Consider the following 20619-nt stretch of genomic DNA (forward strand, 5'->3'; position numbering starts at 1 on the left):
CAGCCCCAGCCATCCACGCAGGTAGTTATCCATGAACACCAGGACAGTTGGTTTCTGAAAGTGCTTTCAACCACAAACCTTCAGTGCTTCATGCAAGTCTCTGCTTCCTTTTGGTTTCAGGTTTTTGTTTTTTGGTTTTTTTAAGCACACACAGGCTCAGATAAATTTCCACTGGCCAAGAATCGAAGGTGAACTGGGACATTTAGATAATCTCTTGTGTCCTTCTAATGATACTGTGAGAAGATGCTCTGTACTGTGTACTCTCATCTCTACTTTAGGCCTTCTCACAAAGCAGCATAGCAGACAGACCCTCCTTGTAATGCTCCCCAATGCTTGGGTGGACAAAACATGGCTGCCCATATGTTCCTGCTTAGAAAAATAAAATGAACCTCTGGTGAGTTGCACAACTGTCTTCTGATCTCAGTGGTGGCTCTGTACCTGGGAACCAGTGGTTCACATTAAATATCTGACATGATTACATTCACTTCCACTGAGAACAAGGCAAAAGAGAGGCTGTGCCAGACCAAATATGAGGCAGATGTTTGCCCTGGATGGAAATGGTCACTTACAGCTGAGATGACATTTTTCTCAAAAGAGATCTTATTTGTCTATGGAACCGCAAGGCATTTGGAGGTCTAGGGGGTCCAACCCAGGGTGCACCTTGCTGTTTGCTTGATGATACACTTGATATCATAGTGTGATTTATTTGGCTCCAAGGCATCATAGTCACCCAAGGAAGTACCCTGGATGACTGGAGTTGATATGCCCAATCTATGGTGTTGCTAGGAAGAAACACACAACCTTCTTTAAGTGTACTACTAATTTAATTCCATATTGAACTGAAATGACAGCTTCCCAGCATCCTTTGTATCTGACTACTCAGCAGCTTGATTAGTCCTTTAAATCCTCCCTTTCCTACCCCCAAGTTGGAATGAAGATGACAAGTTTGAAAGTCCTCTATATGAATACACAAATCATTCTCTTCTCTCCTTCAAGTCTCTTGATTTTCATATAGAAGACAACCTTGAATTTTGAAAAATAAGCACAAAGGTTCTACAGTGGCCTAGTCTGCATTAGTAATCAGTTTGGGTTATTTTTTGTCACTAACAATTACAAAGTAAACAATCATTTAATTTAGTAGGTCATTCCTCCAACTAATATTCCTTTCAAACAGGATTCCTTATGAACTTAATCCAAAAGGCTCTCAACCCTTCTGCATCCCATTAGCTATCATCTCCCTCAACTCAGAATGAACAGGTGTGAAGGATGACTTCCTCAGACAAACCTGACCATTACTCAGGAATTCCAGTCTGGTTCCAGACAGCTGGCTTTGAAGTAGGCAGTTTCTGGGCTTTGAGGCATCCCACTTTTCTTCATGCAATCTGGGGACACCACTTTAGTATAGAACCTCTTCTACAAGTAGCTTCACCTTTGAGGGACTCCTGAGAAGTCAGGATGAGTTTCCACATTTTGTAAGTAAAGATCAGGACCATGTTTCAAAATAATTCACTTTCATTCACTGAACAAAGACTCAAATAAACAAAATCCTAGATTTTTTTTGTCTCAGCAAATACCAATACTTTCATATTTTACTATGTCAAAGTAATGAAGATTGTAAGACCGACCCTTTAAGAGAAACACAACAGGATTGTGTTAAGACTAGGCTGCTAAGAGGGTTAAATAGGCAAGGTTACTAGTGATGTCCTAGTGCTTGTGGAGCACTATTCTTTCCTGTATGCAACAAGGAAAACCACATCATGGTATAAAAGCATCTTTTAGAAACTGGGTTACCAAAACTGCTAGCCCTGTAAGACATGGGAAGAAATTCTTTCCATGATTTCTCTCGATATTTTACCTACTTTAAGAGTAGGCAATGTATGATAGCTCATCCTGAAAGAAATTTAAACTAAAACAAACCATGTCCCTACTAAGCTGGTTCAGCAGCCTTCTACCTAGAAAATGACCTCTCTTTGCATGGCACTCAGCATTAAGACACATGAATTCCTAAACTTTTACAAGACAGAATTTTCTACCAGGTTATGTTCCATTACTTTGCTCCCTTTTCCTTATGTAGCAACTGATATTGCATGTATGCATCCATTCAACAGCTGAAGTTCTATCTAGGTCTTAAGACTTCTATGGAGCACGGCTGGCCTCATCAGGCAGAGTAGAAGTTCACAGTGCTAAAGGAGCAGGCAGCTCCAGTGTGTACTGTTTCCTTTGGTGCCTGAATTGCTTATAGGACTACAGAAGGTGGTACTGACTCTGCGGCTCTGGGGCCTTGATGGAGATGTTTGTATCACAGCAGCCATTCTACGAGCTTCGTTGCTATAATGGGCTCATCAGATACCCCAGTGATGGAGACTGGGCGAATGGTCTGATGACAGAAAGCAAAAATATCTCCCAGTATACCTAGGAAATAAGGATGTCTCAAGCAAGCAAATGCCTTTCTCACTTAGTATATACAGAATCGAATATTGACCCATCCACATCTTGATCAACAGTTGAGTACTTTTAGCTTTCATTAATTACATGGAGAATCCAAGAGTAAAAGAACAAATAGAGAATATAGTTTCTGTTTTAAACTCTCTGGGTGAGCTATTTGTCCCTCATGCAGAGAAACCTTGTATCTTGGGAAAATGTGAAAACAGAGAATCTGAAGGTAGGAAGTGCTGTGGGTCATCTGCAGACCTGCTAAGCAATTCAGGGAGCAACTAGAATCCTCTGGGGGGGGGGTGCTAGACTTCAGGAGAGGGGGTCTAGTGATGAAGAAACAAGAAGCTAGTGGAAAAAGGAGAAAGATGATGTACAGAATCTACAAAGTCATGTTGCAGGCTAAGCTACTCAGCACAAGCATACAGAGAACAAGAGCATGACTATATATATAAAGGCCTGTCCTCATCAACTTATTATGAATGAAAAGAGTGAAAATCAACCACAGCCATTATGAATTCTTTGAGGAGAACTGATGAAAACATAGGCTCCCAGAGAATGGGCAAAAGAGAAGGAAGGTACAAAGAGGAAACTATGATTATGAATATCATCAGCAACAAATTCTAATGGAGAATGCTGAATTTCTTCCCCTCCAAAGGAAACACAGAGAAATAGCAGATGATACAAGAAATTACTTGACAGAAGACCATACTAAGGAGATGACCAGACTGAGCGTGTAGGGCCTTTCCCATAAAATCTTGAAAGAGCAGTTTTAAAACAAACATAAGGAAATGGTGGAGAATATTGAAATTATATAGAAAACTTGATAACCAAGTCCCACAGTGTATGCTGAGAAGATTTGAATGATGAAGCTGTATTTTCATAAGACTATAAACATTCAAGAAACTCAGGAAACTAGAGTTAGAGATTCAGCAATGGAAAGAAGTGATCAAAAGAGCGGCACTTCCGACAGCTGCTCACTACTGCTTCCCATATGGCTACTACCTCAGCACTAGGAAAAGAACTTTTAGACAAAAGCTTTACAGAAATAGGGTTTCGTCTGGGATTGAAGAAAAAGCCAGTTGGTTAAAGTAACATTTTAAAAATAGTACTGTCTTTGACCACTAGAAGTCAGATGACGTGAAGCTTTGTAGTGCTTTCTGGAGAAGCTCTGATTTGGACAATCTTAGGGCAGTTCATTGTCCACATCGAAGGAATCCCCATAGTGTGTCCAGAAGTTCTCCAGTTTGCAGGTGAATCTGACAAAACCCTTTCCTGCTTCACCTTCTACTTCAGACTTTAGGCAGACATGATCCTATCTATTGGAACATAGCTGAATATAATTCCTGAAGAAAGTAAACAAAGTCAGGCTGGAAGAAAAGGTCCAAACCTCAGAAGTGGAACATGGCAACAAGACCTGGTCCATAGGAAGGTTGCTACAGTGGATGCTCGTTGATCAACACCAACCCACACACAAGGAGATGACTCATCTTTGATTCCTGGAGTTATCAAATTTCACAAAAGAAGGTGTGGTCAAAATGTCAGTTACCTAATGGTTTTTAAAAGTCAGATTTGGGGTTTGTTTGTTTGTTAGCTTGTTTTGTTTTTGGACTTTCCTATCTATCCTGAAAGAGCAGAAATACTAACTTATTTAAAAGGATATGTATTTTTAGTAACAAAAGTTCAGGTTGAAACAAAGCACCAGAATGATTTTCATCTTCTAGGTGTTGAAAATAGTACCAATGGGAAAGCAATTATTATAAGTATTAAAGTTTTTGTCCTAAAGATAGTTGACATTGGAAACTCAGCATTTACTTAAACATCTTACATTAAAATCTCTTTCCTCAAACTATAGTCTATAGCCTCTTCTGTTTCTTGCTGCCTTCTCTTCCCCAGATAACAGCAATATCCATGTTATCTTAAACCCTGTGGTGGACACGCCTCAGTCCATATCAGTTACCTTCTAGGTAGTGGGCTCACATGGTAGCCTCAAAAGTCAAGTGAGTATCGCCATGGTATCATCAGCAGTTTCCCAGTACCTTCTGCCCTCCATTTAATTAAAACAGAAGAACAAAACATGATTTGCCTTTGGTTTTAAACACTTCAATAACTCTTTTATAGAGATTCCCAGAGAAGGAACTAGACTTCTCCCCACCCTCACCCCCACCCTCACCCCCACCCCCACCATATTGAAATGCTCTCGGAAAACCCCTGTGCACACACATACACTTTTTGCAGTGCTGGGAATGGAACCCAGAGTCTGGTGAGCTGGAGGCAAGTACTCTAGTACTCTCCCACTGAGCTAAGGCCCCAGCCTGTGGATACGCTTCCTAATCCTTAGTCCAGGGGCAACATGAGTAGAACAGGCAAGGCTGTGACAAGAGGATGCAGCTGTGTAAGTCATCAGAGCCAGAGGCTCCACTGTCTGGTGCAATGCCAGCATCTGGCACCATTGGAATCCTGATCTGTTTCTTTTCTTCACTGTCATTTGTCTAACTTGTCCTTCCAACTTGATGTTTCTTGAGCCAGCTAGACTGACGCTATAGCATAGCGATGAAGCCCGTATCTGCCCCACCATGCTCAGATGCTACAGGAGGATGAAGAGAGACTATTAAAGCATGCTATTGTTTTGTTTAACTCTGAAACAGTGTACTACTACGTGAAAAAGTGAGAATAGGTCTGCATTTGTCTTGAATTTAGAGACATTTCAACTTTTCCATCTGAGTCTTAGGTTAAGTTTTGAGTGGTAAGATAGTTTTAGGCCCCATTGAAACAGAAGCATTAGTTTTAACATGGTCAGTGCAACACATCAAACACACTGGGGCATTTGGCCATCCTCACCCCTATGAGAGCCTCCCTGTTCCCTCAAGATTTACAAGTAAGTCATGCATTTTCCTGCAGTGGAAACACGAGGGGGGTTCCCCGGCTGGAAACCTTCTGCTCTCCCATTCCCAGGTCTCGCTCAAGCACTTCCTCAGAGCTGCTTTTTGTTCTCCTACCACACTCTAGACTTGTGGAGGCTGTGTAGGAGCTTGAGGAGCCATTCGCTGTCACTGTGCTATCTCCATAGGTCAAGGTGAGGTCACCTTCCGTCAGGATGAAATCAGAGTCATCTTCTCTCAGAGGCTCTTGATTCTGAAAAGGTACAACAAACAAAAGGGAAACCTGAGATTTTCCAGAGCTGTGGCCAACCGAACCCTAAATTCTTATATCAAAAAACCAAGGACTTGGGAGGCTGCAGAGATGCTTCAGAAGTTGAGAACACTTGCTGCTTTTACAGAGAACCCAGTTCAATTCCTAGCACCCAAATTAGGCAATTCACAGCTGCCTGTGATTCCAGTTCAAGGGAATCCAAAATCCCCTTCTGGCCACTGTGGGTACCTGCACACATTTGGTCATATACATCTACACAGATACCCAGACACACAAATACATATATGCATAAAAAATCTTTTTCTTGAAAAAAAGGATTTTATGAAACCTGTCTGCCTATGCCCTTGGTATGGTCACTATATAAAAACTAGAGTGTTTTTCAATCAAGGCAATGTTCCCTGAGCCAGGACTTAGAATACCAGAAGCAGCTTAGATTTCAGGTGCATGATCACTCAGGGGTTACTGTCTAAAAGAAGCAGGCAGGCCGGCTGCATTCTCCGCTTCCCCCACCCACAAAGAAATAATAGGCTCTGACTCTCTCCTATCTGAGCAGGTCTTTGAGGTGGGCCTACTGCCTGTTTTTATATGAACAAACCTTTCCTGTAGTCTGCAGTGGCAAGGGAAGACACAGTAAGTATATCCTCCTTGTTTTTCCTCTACTGTCTCCATAGCTTCAGCTGGATGACGTGAATAAATGAAGTGAGTGTGCACTTTACTGAGCCTCTATTAAATACCTGCTAGAAACCTTATATAAGCTCCCTACCTATGAAGGGCATGTCAGATTTTGAGTACTGTCTGCACTTTTTTATAGTTTATATTAATTGTACAAAATAACAGGTTTTATCATGACTATGACATGATGCTACAAGTATCGTACTTTCAAATTTTGTTTTGTATATAAAATTGTTATAAATATATTAGACTATATGTACAGGGTATATTTGGGACGCACATGAGTCACAGTTAAAGTGGAAATAATGGAAAATAAACACCTCAGAGCTCTCCAAGTAAATTCCACCAATTAAAAATATCCTATAGGTGATGGGTAGAAAACATAAAACAGCTGACAAATAGCCACAAGACCCACCCAGTCAGCAGCCCTCCCCTGGCACTAACTAGAGGAAGCCCCTTTATATTTCTCATTTTCAGATTCTTCAGTTGACAGTACTGAAAAGGTTTTGCTTTCACTCAACAGGAGGCCTTCACATATCTGGAAGGAGCTGAGATGCTGGGAAGAAGAACCTCAACCCAAATAAAGAGCAAAAGCAGCAAGGGCTGCTCTTCCCTTGGTGGTTCAAGATTGGATGAGTGTGTGGACCTCAGTGCCCAAACATTATTCCTAGACCAAAGTTTGAGTAGTCTCTTCAAGTGATGAGAAAAACACTTGAGGTACATGAATGAGTTTGTACATATCTTCATTCACCTGACTGAACCTTACTGACCTTAAACTGTCATAATTCTAGTCTGCATATCTCTAATCTCTAAGCAAGGGGACAATTAGTAAGCTTCAGATTACTGGAGGGTTTTTTTTTAATGGCTCAAGCTTTTGGTTTAAATGCCCCCAACACAGCATTTTTTATTTTTTCCCCAGGGCTAGGATGGAACCCAGGGTTTCATAACTACCAGGTAGTCATTCTTTCACTGAATTACATTCCAAAGGCCTATTTTCTTATAACTTGAAGTAGTCTATTCCAGGGGGTCACAAGAGAAGTTTTGCTTGTACAGGACAGAAGGAGCTGGGGATGCTGGAAGGCTCAGACATCTTTGAGACACAGCAGGTAAAAGCGTGAGGAAAAGACTGAGGCATAATTACATTCTTCCATGGCATAACCCACTCTCCCAAAGTGACAGCACAGCTTCTCTACAGGTACAAAGTTCTGACACCTGAGCCTATGCATCTGTGCTGCATGTATGTGTAGGTATGTGCGTATATGCATGTACCTGCACGTGGAGGCCAGTGGTCCATCTTGAGTATCTTCCTCAACTGCTCTCTACCTTACCTTTTGAGACAGGGTCTCTCATTGAACCTGGAGTCCACTTATTAATTAGGCTATTAATTAGGTTATGGATATGCACCACCATGCCCAGCTTTTGACGTGAGTGCTGGGGATCCAAACTCAGTTCCTCACGCTTATATGGCAAGCCTCTCTGTTACATTTTCAATGGTTGCCTTCCTTTAACAGGTATGAGGAAGAGCACGCACTGCACAGCAGCAATGGGTTTCAGATGCACCGTGACTTGGTAGATGTAAGCTTGGTTCTCAAAGGGAGCCTGTGGCATCTAAGAAACTGCTGCTTTCATCCTGGATCTTTGGGTCTTATCTTTTGGGTCTGGATCTTTTGGATCTTGCCCTTATCTACTATCCCAACTATGCTAGCTTTGGGATACATACCTCTTTCTATGAATGTGTGCTACCTTTCCTGACCCCACCGACCTATTTGAACTTCTTGAGGGCCTTTCTCCAACTCAGACCTTAGGGTAGCCTTCTGATTTCTCATCATTGGTTAAATCAACTGCAGATTATTGACTATACCTACACGTCTTAAAAGTCTCAGTTTTGTCAACTACTAATCACGAGGCTGTTGACAGCCTGAGTTATCCCTAAGATTTTACCCTCCTCACTATATTGCTGCAGCATTTGCTCCTTGGCAATGTGCAGAAAATGAAACAAGCCTCTGGCAGCCATGAGGCTGAATACAAATCTAAGAAGCTCTTTTCCCTCAGGGTAAGGACTCTATCATCTTGGGATGGTGGGAGAGAGATGGAGGAGGAGAAAGCTCTGTCTTCCTTTCTACTACTGCATTATAGAGAACTACTTTTTCTCTCTACCTATTTACCCTGCTAAGACATCCACAGCAGGAACATTCTTTTCTTAACTGTGATGACTCCATTTCTAGCACCAGAAAATGGTCAGACAGGACCCAACCAAACCAATATAAATAAACTACTTGCAAGGGAATCCTTAATTTGGTGTCCTACCTTGTGGTTTATGGATATCTTGATGAACCTTATTTAATGTTCATGACAGCTGGCACTAGTAGGTCCATGGTACAGATAAGAAAACTGGTTTCGTGGTATATTTTTCTTCAGTAGCCTGTGATAGCTTGAATTATAATCTGGTCACTTGGATTCCCAACCACAACTGCCCATATTTATAATCGTGTCAAAAAATTTTCCTGTTACTGTGACACACACACACACACACACGCCCCATTTTTGACTGTATTTGAAGAGCAAAATCGATAGATCTGGAGTTTGGGGTGTGGCATTTCTTCCTATGGAAGAGATTACCCTTTGAATAGCACTTACAGGCTTTACTTACATCATACACCTGGGGACTGGTCAGGCATCCAGCTAGCAAGCCACACCAAGCTGGGAGAGTGGTGGTGAGCGGTGGACCACTGTGGGTGAGAATGGGCTTCAAGTAACTTGAAAAGGGAAATTAAGGAAAAATGGCTGCAATGAAAAGAATACACAAAGCAGAATGCATTTTTAAAACCCAGAGGGTAATAAATTGTCTGGCATTCTACCCACAAAGCCTTCCACTCCCATTCTTTCAGTGCAACAGAGGAAATCCTTACAACCATAGGAAGAGAAGATGAAGATCGACCTCAGTGGTGTGTCTAAGTGCACATGCATAACTCTCAGGATAGTGATTTCTAATAGTTAGTTAAAGAAATGTCAAATTAATTAAGTCAAGCACAACAGTATATACCTGAAATCCCAGTACTTGGAAGGTTGGGGCAGGAAGATAATGATCTTAAAGCCCATATGACAACACTATGAGCTTCTCTCAAATAATAAAACTCCCAAACAAACAATCCAAACCAAGCAGGCAAGCAAACAAAAGAACACTGAGTCTGGTGGTAGTAGTGCACACTTTTAATCCTAGAACTTGATAGGCAGAGGCAGGTGAATCACTGTGAGTTTGAGGCTAGCCTGGTCTGTAGAGCTAGTTCCAGAACAGCCAGGGATGTTACACAAAGAACCTTGTCTCAAACAAACAAACAAATAAAACACAATGGATTCATTAGAGTACACTGCTTACTAATTTCTTTCCTCTAAGCAGGAGACTGAGGAATACTTCTAGTTGTGAACTATTTAACTCCTAAACAATGAGATAACTCCTTGTTAAAAGATGGAAACAAGGGCTTGGATGGAGCTCTTTGCAAACAGAACAAGTTGCTGTGTGATTTCTGGCTTTAAGAGTAGGCTTGGGGGCCTATACCTTCCCCAGGGACAGATCATGAGCTTGCCTGCCCCTCTGAAGACTTCACAATCTGAAGGTCTCCCAGAAGATCTGCTGCACTCAGGACAATAGGTAAAGGATCCACCTAAACAACCTCAGCATCTGGGACCCCATACGTAGGACTCCTCCCCTCTGCTTGAACTTCACCTCACCTCAGGCCTGCACCTGCCACCAGGGCAGATCATCATCATGTCTGCCCTTCTGAAGACCCCACAATCTGAAGGTCTCCCAGGAGATCTGCTGCACCCAGGACCACAGGTCTCCCAGGAGACCTGCAGCAGTACAAGGACACAGGAGGCAGAATCTAGTCGGGGACATCGAGGCCAGTAAACACCAGAGATAACCAGATGGCAAGAGGTAAGGGCAAGACCACAAGCAACAGAAGTTAATATACTTTGGCATCATTAGGACCCAGTTCTGCCACCACAGCAAGCCCTGGGTGCCCCAACCCACCTAAAAACCATGATGCTGACCTGAAATCCTATCTCATGAAGATAATAGAGTCCTTTAAGGAGGATATAAACAACTCAGTGAAATAAATACAGGAAAACATGGGTAAACAGGTAAAAGCCCTGAAAGAAGAAATAAATCCCTTAAACAAATACAGTAAAATACAATCACACAGCTGAAGGAATTAAACAAAGCAGTCCAAGACCTAAAAATGGAAGTAGAAACAATAAAGAAAACACAAATGGAGGCAACCTTGGAAATGGAAAACCTAGGAAAGAGGTCAGGAGCTACAAATACAAGCATCACCAACAGAATACAAGAGACAGAAGAGAGAATCTCAGGCATAGTAGATAGATTAGAAGATATTAACACAATAGTCAAAGAAAATACAAAGCATAAATAACTCCTAACCCAAGATATCCAGGAAATCCAGGACACAATGAAAAGACTAAACCTAAGAATAACAGGAAGAGATAAGAACAAAGATTCCCAGCTCAAAGGACCAGAAAAAGATCTTCAACAAAATCATAGAAAACTTCCCCAATCTAAAGAAAGAGATTGCCATAAAGGTACAAGAAGCCTATAGAACACCAAATAGATTGGACCAGAAAAGGAATTCCTCTCGTCACATAATAATCAAAACACTAAATACACAGAACAAAGAAAGAATATTAAAAGCTGTAAGGGAAAAGGGTCAAGTAACATATAAAGGCACACTTGTAATCAGAATTATACCAGACTTCTCAACAGAGACCCTAAAAGCCAGAAGAGCCTGAACAAAGGTCATGCAGACCCTAAAAGAATAAAAATGCCAGCCCAGGCTACTATACCCTGCAAAACTCTCAATCATCATAGAAGGAGAAACCAAAATATACCATGACAAAACCAAATGTAAACAATATCCACCAACCCAGCCCTACAGAGGATTCTAGAAGAAAAACTTCAACACAAAGAGGGTATCTATACCAAAGAAAAAACTAGAAATTAATCATCTCACAACAAAGCCAAAAGGAATGAATCACATACACATAATCCCACCTATAACAACAAACATTACAGGAACTAACAATCATCTGTCTTAAGTATCTCTCAATATTAATGGACTCAATTCCCCAATAAAAAGGCACAGGTTAACAGATTGGATACTTAAACATAATCCAGCATTTTGCTGCATACAGGAAGCACACATCAGTGACAAAGACAGACACTACCTCAGAGCAAAATGCTGGAAAAAAGTCTTCCAAGTAAATGGATCCAAGAAACAAGCAGGAGTTGCCATTCTAATAGTGAATAAAAAGTTATCAACAAAATGTTATCAAATGAAATGGGGAAGGACTCTTCATATTCATCAAAGGAAAAATCCACCAAGAAAAAGTCTCAGTTCTGAACATCTATGTCCCAAATGCAAGGGCACCCACATTCATTAAAAAAAAAAAACTTTACTAAAGCTCAAAACACAGATATATACATAACATTTCACCCTAAAACAAAAGACTCACTAATAAGTGGATATTAGCCAAAAAAGTACAGAATAGCTAGGATACAGTCCACAAAACTCAAGAAGGTTAACAAGCTGAAAGGCCCAAGTGAGGATGCTTGTTAACTTTCTTTCTTTTTTCTTTTTTTTTCTTTTTTTTAGCAAAAATAAAGAATATATTTATTCACAGAAATATTTAAAATAGGGGAAGTAGTATTGTTTTTAAAACTTCAGAAATGATATCTGCATTTTTCTTGCAGTGTGTGAACGGTTCTCCAACTTCTTTTTTTTAAAATAATTTATTTTTTTCAAATCGTAATTTATACTCATCCGCACAGGGGTTATAAAGACAAAAAGGCAGGACGTGGGGAAGAGCATGACACTGAGTTTTGTGGATTGTATCCTAGGTATTCTGTTAAATCCATGTGGTTCATAACCTTTATTAGTCTTACTGTGTCTCTGTTTAGTTTCTGTTTCAATGATCTGTCCATTGGTGAGAGTAGGGTGTTGAAGTCTCCTTTATTTTCATGCATGTGTGTCATTTTCCTTTGCTCTTATTTGTCCCTTTCCCCCATCTTTCCTATCCTACTCTTTCTTGCTGGTTCCCCACCTCCCCCAAATAGTCCCTGCTTCTGCTTTCATGTCACCTGTATTTTATTATTTTTGTCTCTGTTTAAAAAATCTCATTTCCTTTTAAAGGCTAGTTTAATTAAAATTTCACTCTAAGAAACTTGCAAATACAAAACATCACACACCAAAATAAATCAGACCCAAAGACTATGAATTAGAATGAACTTCTGTACAGTTAGAATGGCCATTCTGAAGCTATGGAGCTTCACACTGGATTTTACACTTTCACTGGAGAATATACTTTTATGCATCTATCTGCCATCAAAATGCAAAAAATAAAAAAAATCCATGGGAGTCCGAACTAGAGCCCATGGAGACTGAGTGACATGACACTGACATTTTTCTCTCAATGTGTCTCTGAATTTTTATATTTGCTAATTATTGAAGCATTTTCTTCAACTTTATTTTCCAAATCAATGATCTGTTCTTTACTCTACACAACTATACATTACACTTGGGTGAAGGGCATTATTTTCTGAAAAACTTGAGACAGGGTCTTACTTAGTTCAGGCTGGCCTTGAACTCCTGATTCTCTTGCCATAGGCAGGCACCACACATTACTGTTTTTTATTTCCAAGATTTTTTTCTTTTCTTCTTCAGCTGTTTCCTAATAACTGGACCTTATTTCATGACTAGAAAGAAATTCTCTCATTTCTTTCTAAAAATTCTATCACAAAATGTTTTAGGTGTTTCTTTTTTTTTTTTTCTACTAAGACAAGCTCTCACACCCTGAAGATTACAGGTCAGCCTCATTATTTAGGCTATGCTGGCTGGTAACTCATGGCAATCCTTCTGCCTCAGCCATTCAAGTGCTGAAATTAGGGGTTTACTACATCATCATCATCATCATCGTCATCAGGCCTAGCTAGACGCTTTTAAGAGTAAACATCTGCAATTGTTTTATTATTTCTGCATCCCTATTCCCTCGTGCATTTATTAAGTCTCTCAGTTCATAGGGCAGGATAGAGACTCCTACGGTATTAAAAAACAAAAACAGGGATGGCTACTCTGGGCACAAAAATCTTTGGTGTCTGTTTCTCTATTAACACCCCCTCCCTGTCAAGGGTTTCTACTTTCTCCAGATGTCTAAGGACTGAGGAAAAACTCATCGCTACTAGTTAATCTGTTAACAAGAAGAAACTGCGACAGCTGTTCCCAACAGTCTAAAGTAATCAGCTAAGCAAACTGGCTAAGGCTCACTTTTATTTTTGACTGTATTTTTTCTGCTATAATTCCTTCTATCTTTCTTTGGCTTTCCAAGTTACCAAAAATAATTCTTTTGTGATTTCTGAGGCCTTGGAAAAGAAGGAAGACTATGTAGACTCTGAGCCTTTCATCTTCAACTGAAAGTTTGCCCCATTTTAAGGCCTCTGGGGAAGGAGGCTCTGTAGACCTGTGGAAGTAATTCATGTTCAACTCAACTCTTATTTTTTGAGATGTGATCTCATGTTGCCTGGGTTGGTGTCTGTGACTAAATAAGAATGGCCCCATAGGCTCAAATATTTGAATGTTTTGTCCCCAGGTGGCAGAAATGTTTGGGAAGGATTAGGAGATGTAGCCTTGCTGAAGGAGCTATGTCACTGGTGGTGGGCTTTATGACTTCAAAAGCCCAAGCGAGTCCCAGTTAGCTCTTTCTCTCTCTCTGCCTCATGCTTGTGGATCAGATGCAAGCTCTCACCTACTGCTTCAGCTCCATGCCTGTCTGCATGCTGCCATGCTCCCACCACCATGGTCATGGGCTCTAACTAACCCTCTGAAATGTCCAATAAACTCTGGTCAATAAATTTTGGTCATGTTATCTTAACACGGCTATAAAAAAGTAACTAAGACACTCTCCAACTCGTTATATACCCCAGAAAGTTGCTATGGAGACAAGACTGGTCCTGAATTCATGTTCCTTCTGCTTAAGTGTCATGGTTACAGGTGGGCACTACCATATCATGCCTGCCCAAATTTTCTTCTCATAATACCAAAACTAAATTTTCTGGATTTGTGATGATGAGGAAGTAGGATGAATCATAGGTAGCTTCCTCATCTAAGCAGCTAAGCAGACTATGTCTGCTTTAGTTTCTGTTCCCTGAATTAAGAAGTAGAAACCCCAAATTCTCTAAATTTAAACTCGGATGGGACTTTAGAGCTTACTTCTGTTTCTCTCCAAAGAATCAATTATCACTTTACCATTTGCCCTTCCTCAGATACTCTTCAATATTCTCTGTCCTCTCCAAACCCAAGGAACAACATGCTTTCTGGATTACCATTTAGACAAAGTTCACATGACTTTAAAGAAATCCCTGGAAGTTCTGTTACAGATAATACAATATGGCAATTTGGACTAGCCTCTCTATTAAGAACAATGAGAAATCCTAGACAATAGAAAATGAAAGAAGGCAAAGGCCTTTGCTGGCAGCTTCTGAAAACAACCAAGGCAATGAAGAGGGCTGAAGTCCAGGAGGAGGACATCAAATATGTGAGCCTGACTCTTGTGGAGCCCAAGTTCCCCTTAAGCTTAGTAGAGCATCTGGCATCCTCAGATGAGACAGGCTGAGACTGATGGAAACTGGAGTTTTAAGGCTTACTGAGGAAAAAGGTGAACAATCCAAGTTTTAGGTTGGAACCCTAGATGAAAGTGCAGAGAAAACAAACTAGCCCTCATAGGAACTGGCTTCAAATCTCCTTTCTTGCTGGCTGGGTAAAGGTGACCTGGAATTGCTATTGCTTAGGTCTAGCTGTACAGCAGTACTAAACTAAAATCCTTAAATCATCTCTGAAGGATGACATCATACAGAGCATCTCAGATTATCTCTAGATGTGGTCCTTGCCCATGTTTGTCATTCAACTAAAGAAAACAAGCACATAGGAGATAAAGAATCTAGACTCTAAAGATAACTTAGGAAACTGGCTTTATGACTTTGAGACAGTCAACAATTTCTGAAGCAGGACACAAAAGATACTAACAAGAACAGGATTAATAAAACAGATTAAGAGTTTCTGTTCCTCAAAGATTTAATTTGGAAAGTGGATAGACAATGTATAAATTGGGAGATGCCATATTATCATATATAACCAGCAAAAGGTGCATATTCAGATACATAATGGACTCTTATCAATCAGTAAGAAAAATTCAGATAGCCCAATAGACAAATGGGCAAGAAATGTAAAGAAGCATTTCATAAAGAAAATAGCCAATGGCCAGTAATATGTGAAAAGAGTCCTCAATCCTGTGGACTATCACAGAAATAAAAATTAGGGCCACAATAAATTATACAATAAAAGTCAAAAGAGTAACAATAATAGCTGATGACGAATATGTGGAGCAACTAGAACTTTCAGACACTAGGAATGTATGAAATAGTATCAACACCTTAGAAAACTGTCTTCTAATATGAACCTACAAATGCCTTGTGGCGCAGCAATTTTCCTCCTAGTCTCACTGAAAACATACACACAGTATATCAAGGACACATATGGATAAGAATGTCCACAGAAGTTTTCTTCAAGAAGGCAATAATCCAATGTTCATCAATAACAGAATGATAAACTGTGGGGTAGGTATACAATGAAATACTATGCAGCAATAAAAACAAATGCACTAGAGCTAACCACAACATGGATGAACCATACAAATAAACCAGACATGAAAATAGGTACACAGTATAATCTCATATATACATATATATATATATATATATATATATATATATATGAACATTTTCAGTTACATATGCATTTATAATTTATGTTTGTGTACTTATATATAAATGAAAAACAAATAAAACCATTAAATGTTACTAAACTGAAAAACTGAAAAAAATTATTATGGCTATACTTGGGGAGAAAGAATAATATTGTTTTATGCCAGTTTTCATTTTTTTTTGACTGGTTTAATGTTAAATGGGTGTGGTTTTTTTTTTGATACAGGGTCTTTCTTATATAGCTCAGGTTGGCTTTGAACTCATTATGTAGGCAAGGCTAGACATTATCTTCCAGTTTTCCTGCCACCACTTTTTGAGTGCTGGGATTACAGGCTTATGCTTGGACAGTTGGCTCTTAGTGTGTATATTGACTGAGAAAACTTACACTTTGGGTATGTCTCCCTTCATCTTTTATACTTTGGGAGAAGACTGCTTTAACATTTTCAATGTCTTAAAATATTCACAATAAGCCATCTACCCATTTGGTCACTATATCAATTCAAAATATCATTCAGGTTTAACTATTTTTTTTAATTTGACTTGACAAGAATAGTGTATACCCTGCATTTGGCCCTATTATGCCAGGATAACATTAGATATAATTGGCTAAATTTCACCAATAAGAATAATCCTTACCACAAAGATGTCCCAAGACTCCCTTCCCTTCCAGACTACAAGGAAGATCACAGTATAGCTTTAACTAGTTTCTGTACAAAGATACAAAGCTTTTGAGAGCCACATGAGTTTGTCAGGCTATGGCTTAATTGTTCTCCTGAAATGTCCATATGCCTCTTGGCTAGAGAGATGTTTACCTTGACCATCTATGATTGAAAGATCAATGCATTTGTCCCAAGAGAAAACTGAGTATGCCTGCCCTGTGCACACCTTTCCTTATTCATCAGGAGTGCCACCCACTGACCATTCAACAAGTGGTTGCTGACACCAATGTCTCCTGAGCCCAGATGAATGCAAAAGGATACTTATGATCAAAGCTGTACCACAGCCTGAATATCCATGCACTTTCCTGCTTTGTCCGGCTTCCTCCAATAGACTCCAGGCCATCCTAGAACAAACCAGAAAATACTAATTAGGGAAAGAGGCACTGAGAGAAGGGGAAAAGGCTAGTTTTGAAACTGTAACTGTTGTGTTTTGCCAAACTTAAGATTAAACCCAGAGCCTTGCATAAACTAGGCCGTTGCTCTCAACATGGGTTCATACAACTACATCAACTACAACTTTCACAGAGCTAGAGCTCACAGTGGAGCACCATACACTACCACAGCCCCAAAGCTGCAGCTCTCAGTGGTAGAGAATTTATATAGGATGGACAAGGTCTTGAGTTCAATGTCTAGAACCACACTTGCAGAGATATAGTGAGAGGCAATATGCTAGCAGAAATCAGGCAAACCCAAAAGGAAAAAAATCAATTCCCAAAGTAAAAAGGCCTAGTTATATTTGTGGGTAGATGGAGACAATATTAGCATAAACTCCCTTTTGGCATTTTTAATTTCCCTCCAAGTACATCTCAGGAGTTAATTACCTTACAATGGTTTAGACCCTTGCAGAACAAAATTGGCATGGCCAATAGTAAAGAAAGCTTACAAAAAAATCAACTTTCCATGTTTTCCCAAAGTTGGCTTAGAGAAACGACAGTGCTGAGCTTCCTGATAAACTAGCCTAGGGGCTCTTTGTGGTCCTAGTCCAGGTTTCCAGGTAACAGGACTGCACATCTCTACTAGCTTTAGGAGCCAGTAGCCAGGAAAACAACAGCCAGGCTACAAATTATGGAATTTTTATCAACTATAAAGTAGCAAGTTCCTTGTTGTTCCTCTCAAACATCCTCGCCACTTAATTTTCAATATCTGTAAGATCACGCACTCATTAGAGGTTTAAGATGTCTTGTCTACACACGTACTTTATAAGCAGAACAACTGATGTAAAGATTAGATTGACTTCAGCAGTTTAAGGGTATTGTCAGAGGGTTCTATATTGCTGGATGACACGCTCTCCAAGTACAAGTAGTTGGTGAAACACACCTATTTTTTTATCACCATCCTTTTTAATACAACAGAAAGGGGGAAGTGCGCAAAGGAGGCACAATCAGCAATATATACTAAAACTGCAACCAAAACTACAAGCAATGCTGAGTCACAGGGAGAGTCATTCCGTAGTAGTAACAAAGGTAGTCAGGGATATTAGAGAAGATGAATATATAGGATAGTCTTCTATATGATATGAGCAAGACTATTTAAATTTAAACCATCAAAGATCATTTTAAAAAATAGTTGCCATGAGATTTGAGGACTACATACTGATGGATATAGAATTGGACTAAATACACCCTTCTGTAGTTGAGACACTAATACAGACCAATTTTATTTTAAAGTTTTATAAATCCAAGTGGGAGAAAAAGGACAGTAAAAAGGCTTCATTTTTGATAACAATTGTTCCTCTTAGTAACTGCTAACTAATGGCAATGCTAGAAAGATTTTTAAATGCTACATGACTGAGTGGAAAGTATAATACTCTTGGGGGGAAATACTGTTTCTTTGGAAGTTATTTAAAAGGATTCTCTTTTTCCCTCCCTCTGTCTCCTAGTGTGTGTGTGTGTGTGTGTGTGTGTGTGTGTGTGTGTGTGTGTGTTTGTGTGTCCACGCACGCTGGTACCTATGGATCCTCTGTAGCTGCAGCTACACATGACACATGGATACCCAGAACCGAAGTAGAATCTGTAGAACAGCGAGCGTTCTTGTCTGCTAAGCCATCTCTCCATTCCCACAAATTTTTACTTTTACTTAGGAAAATGATGCACATCATCAGGGACACTATAAAGCTTAAACTTTTTCCATTTGTATCTTCTTTTTATCTAAGAATATTTTATATGACCCTAGGTACATATAAAATCAAATACTTACTAATAATAAATCATAAACAGACTTATCTTAAAACAGTTCTTTGACATACACATAATTTACCATTTCTAATACTAAAGATGAAATGAATTTTCACACAAATGAATGGATGTGCTTATTTTAATATAAATCTTGGCTGAATATTTGATACTACAGGACACAGAGCATCTTCAACATTTTTCAGATAAGTATTTTAATTTTATAATTCTTAATGTAGGGATGAATTTCACGTAAACAGATAGCACAAAATAGAAAAGTACATTAGATCCATTTCAGAAATTGCTGGAAATTTTATCTAATCCTAAGTCAAATTTCATCTATTTTTTCCACACAAAAACTCAAAATGGAAGAAAACTGAGCCACAAATCAAAAGAGTAAATTAAGAAAAAATCCAAAGTGCTAACTTTTTAAAGTTTAGTAGTTTCTAGGTCCAAAGAGATGGTGCCAGAGGCATGATTAAGGACAGGAAGAACTTTGCTCTACATATAGTGGATTTGAGGAAATCAGGGCAGGTTTCAAACACTTTAGTGCTCAAAAGTCATGAGAGCCTTTCCTGTGGACTTGAAAATACACGGGGCTGACGGGGTAGCCACTGTAGAGACAGGTGGGGCTTCCTTCCCCTGTACTTCTGTCGCCATTCCCTTCCGTACTTTCCCACCAGCACGGTGCATATCACGTCTTTAGCTCAGGCCACTTCCAGAGCCTAGCATACTCCTTCCTTCCTCTTACTCTATTACTCGCATAACTCTTCCTGGTCAACTCCTAATGGTTTTTCAAGTCTCTACAAGTTTGGCTTCTCTGAGAAATGTTTAATGGGCACTCCAAGAAGTGTACATGTGAACACCAATGCCTCCCTCAAAGGATGCTGAATTGTGACTGTGTTGTTCTTTTGCTTTGTGAGCCTAGACAAATTACCTCACCTTTCTGTGCTTCCGTGAGCACATTAAATAGAAAATATTAATTACTACCTACCTTGTAGGATCATTATGCGGTTGTGACACTGCTATCACACACACACACACAGACACACACACATACACATATATTTGGTTTTTCCCACTCCATGACACAAAACTCCTAAAACTCTTGTAGTTTCCTAAACAAAAAAGATTATTATTTTGTTATTTATATTAAGTAGGGTTCAAGTATGCCTGAGTTTATGTTATCAAGATCATTTTTAGAATCTGAGAACTGGTCACCAGAGGAACCAATTATGTGACTAAGAATCAACATTTAGTTCTAACCCCAACCTCCAAGAAGGGAAAGAGGAGTGGGGATTTAGTCAGTCACTTATAGCCAGTAACGTAACCAACCATGTCTGTGTGATGGTACTTCAAACAAACAAAAACCCTTTAATTGATGGGATCTATGGAACTTTGAGTGCTGGTGAGGCTCTAGAAGAGTGATACCAGCAAAGGACATGGCAGCTCCAGATAGCCCTTCTGATCTGTCTTATTCATTTATTTATTCCATTTGATTATTCATAAGTTGTATGGTTTACAGTAAACTAGTGACGGTGAGCAGAGTGCCTTCCTGACCTCTGATCAAATCAGAGAGCCTGAGGAGGAGGTTTTGGGAGCTCCCATTTTATTTCCAGTCACTCAGAAATACGGGTCACAATTT

At 39.7% G+C, this 20619-nt stretch overlaps 1 protein-coding gene across 1 annotated transcript in view; it reads right to left on the bottom strand.

The window, feature by feature from the left end:
• Nucleotides 1-5113: 5113 nt before the first annotated feature.
• Slc9a7 (solute carrier family 9 member A7) overlaps nt 5114-20619 on the bottom strand; it is a 73307-nt gene continuing 57801 nt past the window's right edge. Inside the window, exons 13-15 of the mRNA XM_028776128.1 lie at nt 17065-17147; nt 8909-9014; nt 5114-5568 (exon numbers count right to left, since the gene is read on the bottom strand). Of these exons, the coding sequence (XP_028631961.1) occupies nt 5317-5568; nt 8909-9014; nt 17065-17147 (441 nt within the window). The 3' untranslated portion in view covers nt 5114-5316. The remainder of the gene's footprint in view (nt 5569-8908; nt 9015-17064; nt 17148-20619) is intronic.

This window comes from Grammomys surdaster, unplaced genomic scaffold (assembly GCF_004785775.1).
Source record: "Grammomys surdaster isolate TR1022 unplaced genomic scaffold, NIH_TR_1.0 265, whole genome shotgun sequence".
Taxonomy (NCBI): Eukaryota; Metazoa; Chordata; class Mammalia; order Rodentia; family Muridae; genus Grammomys; species Grammomys surdaster.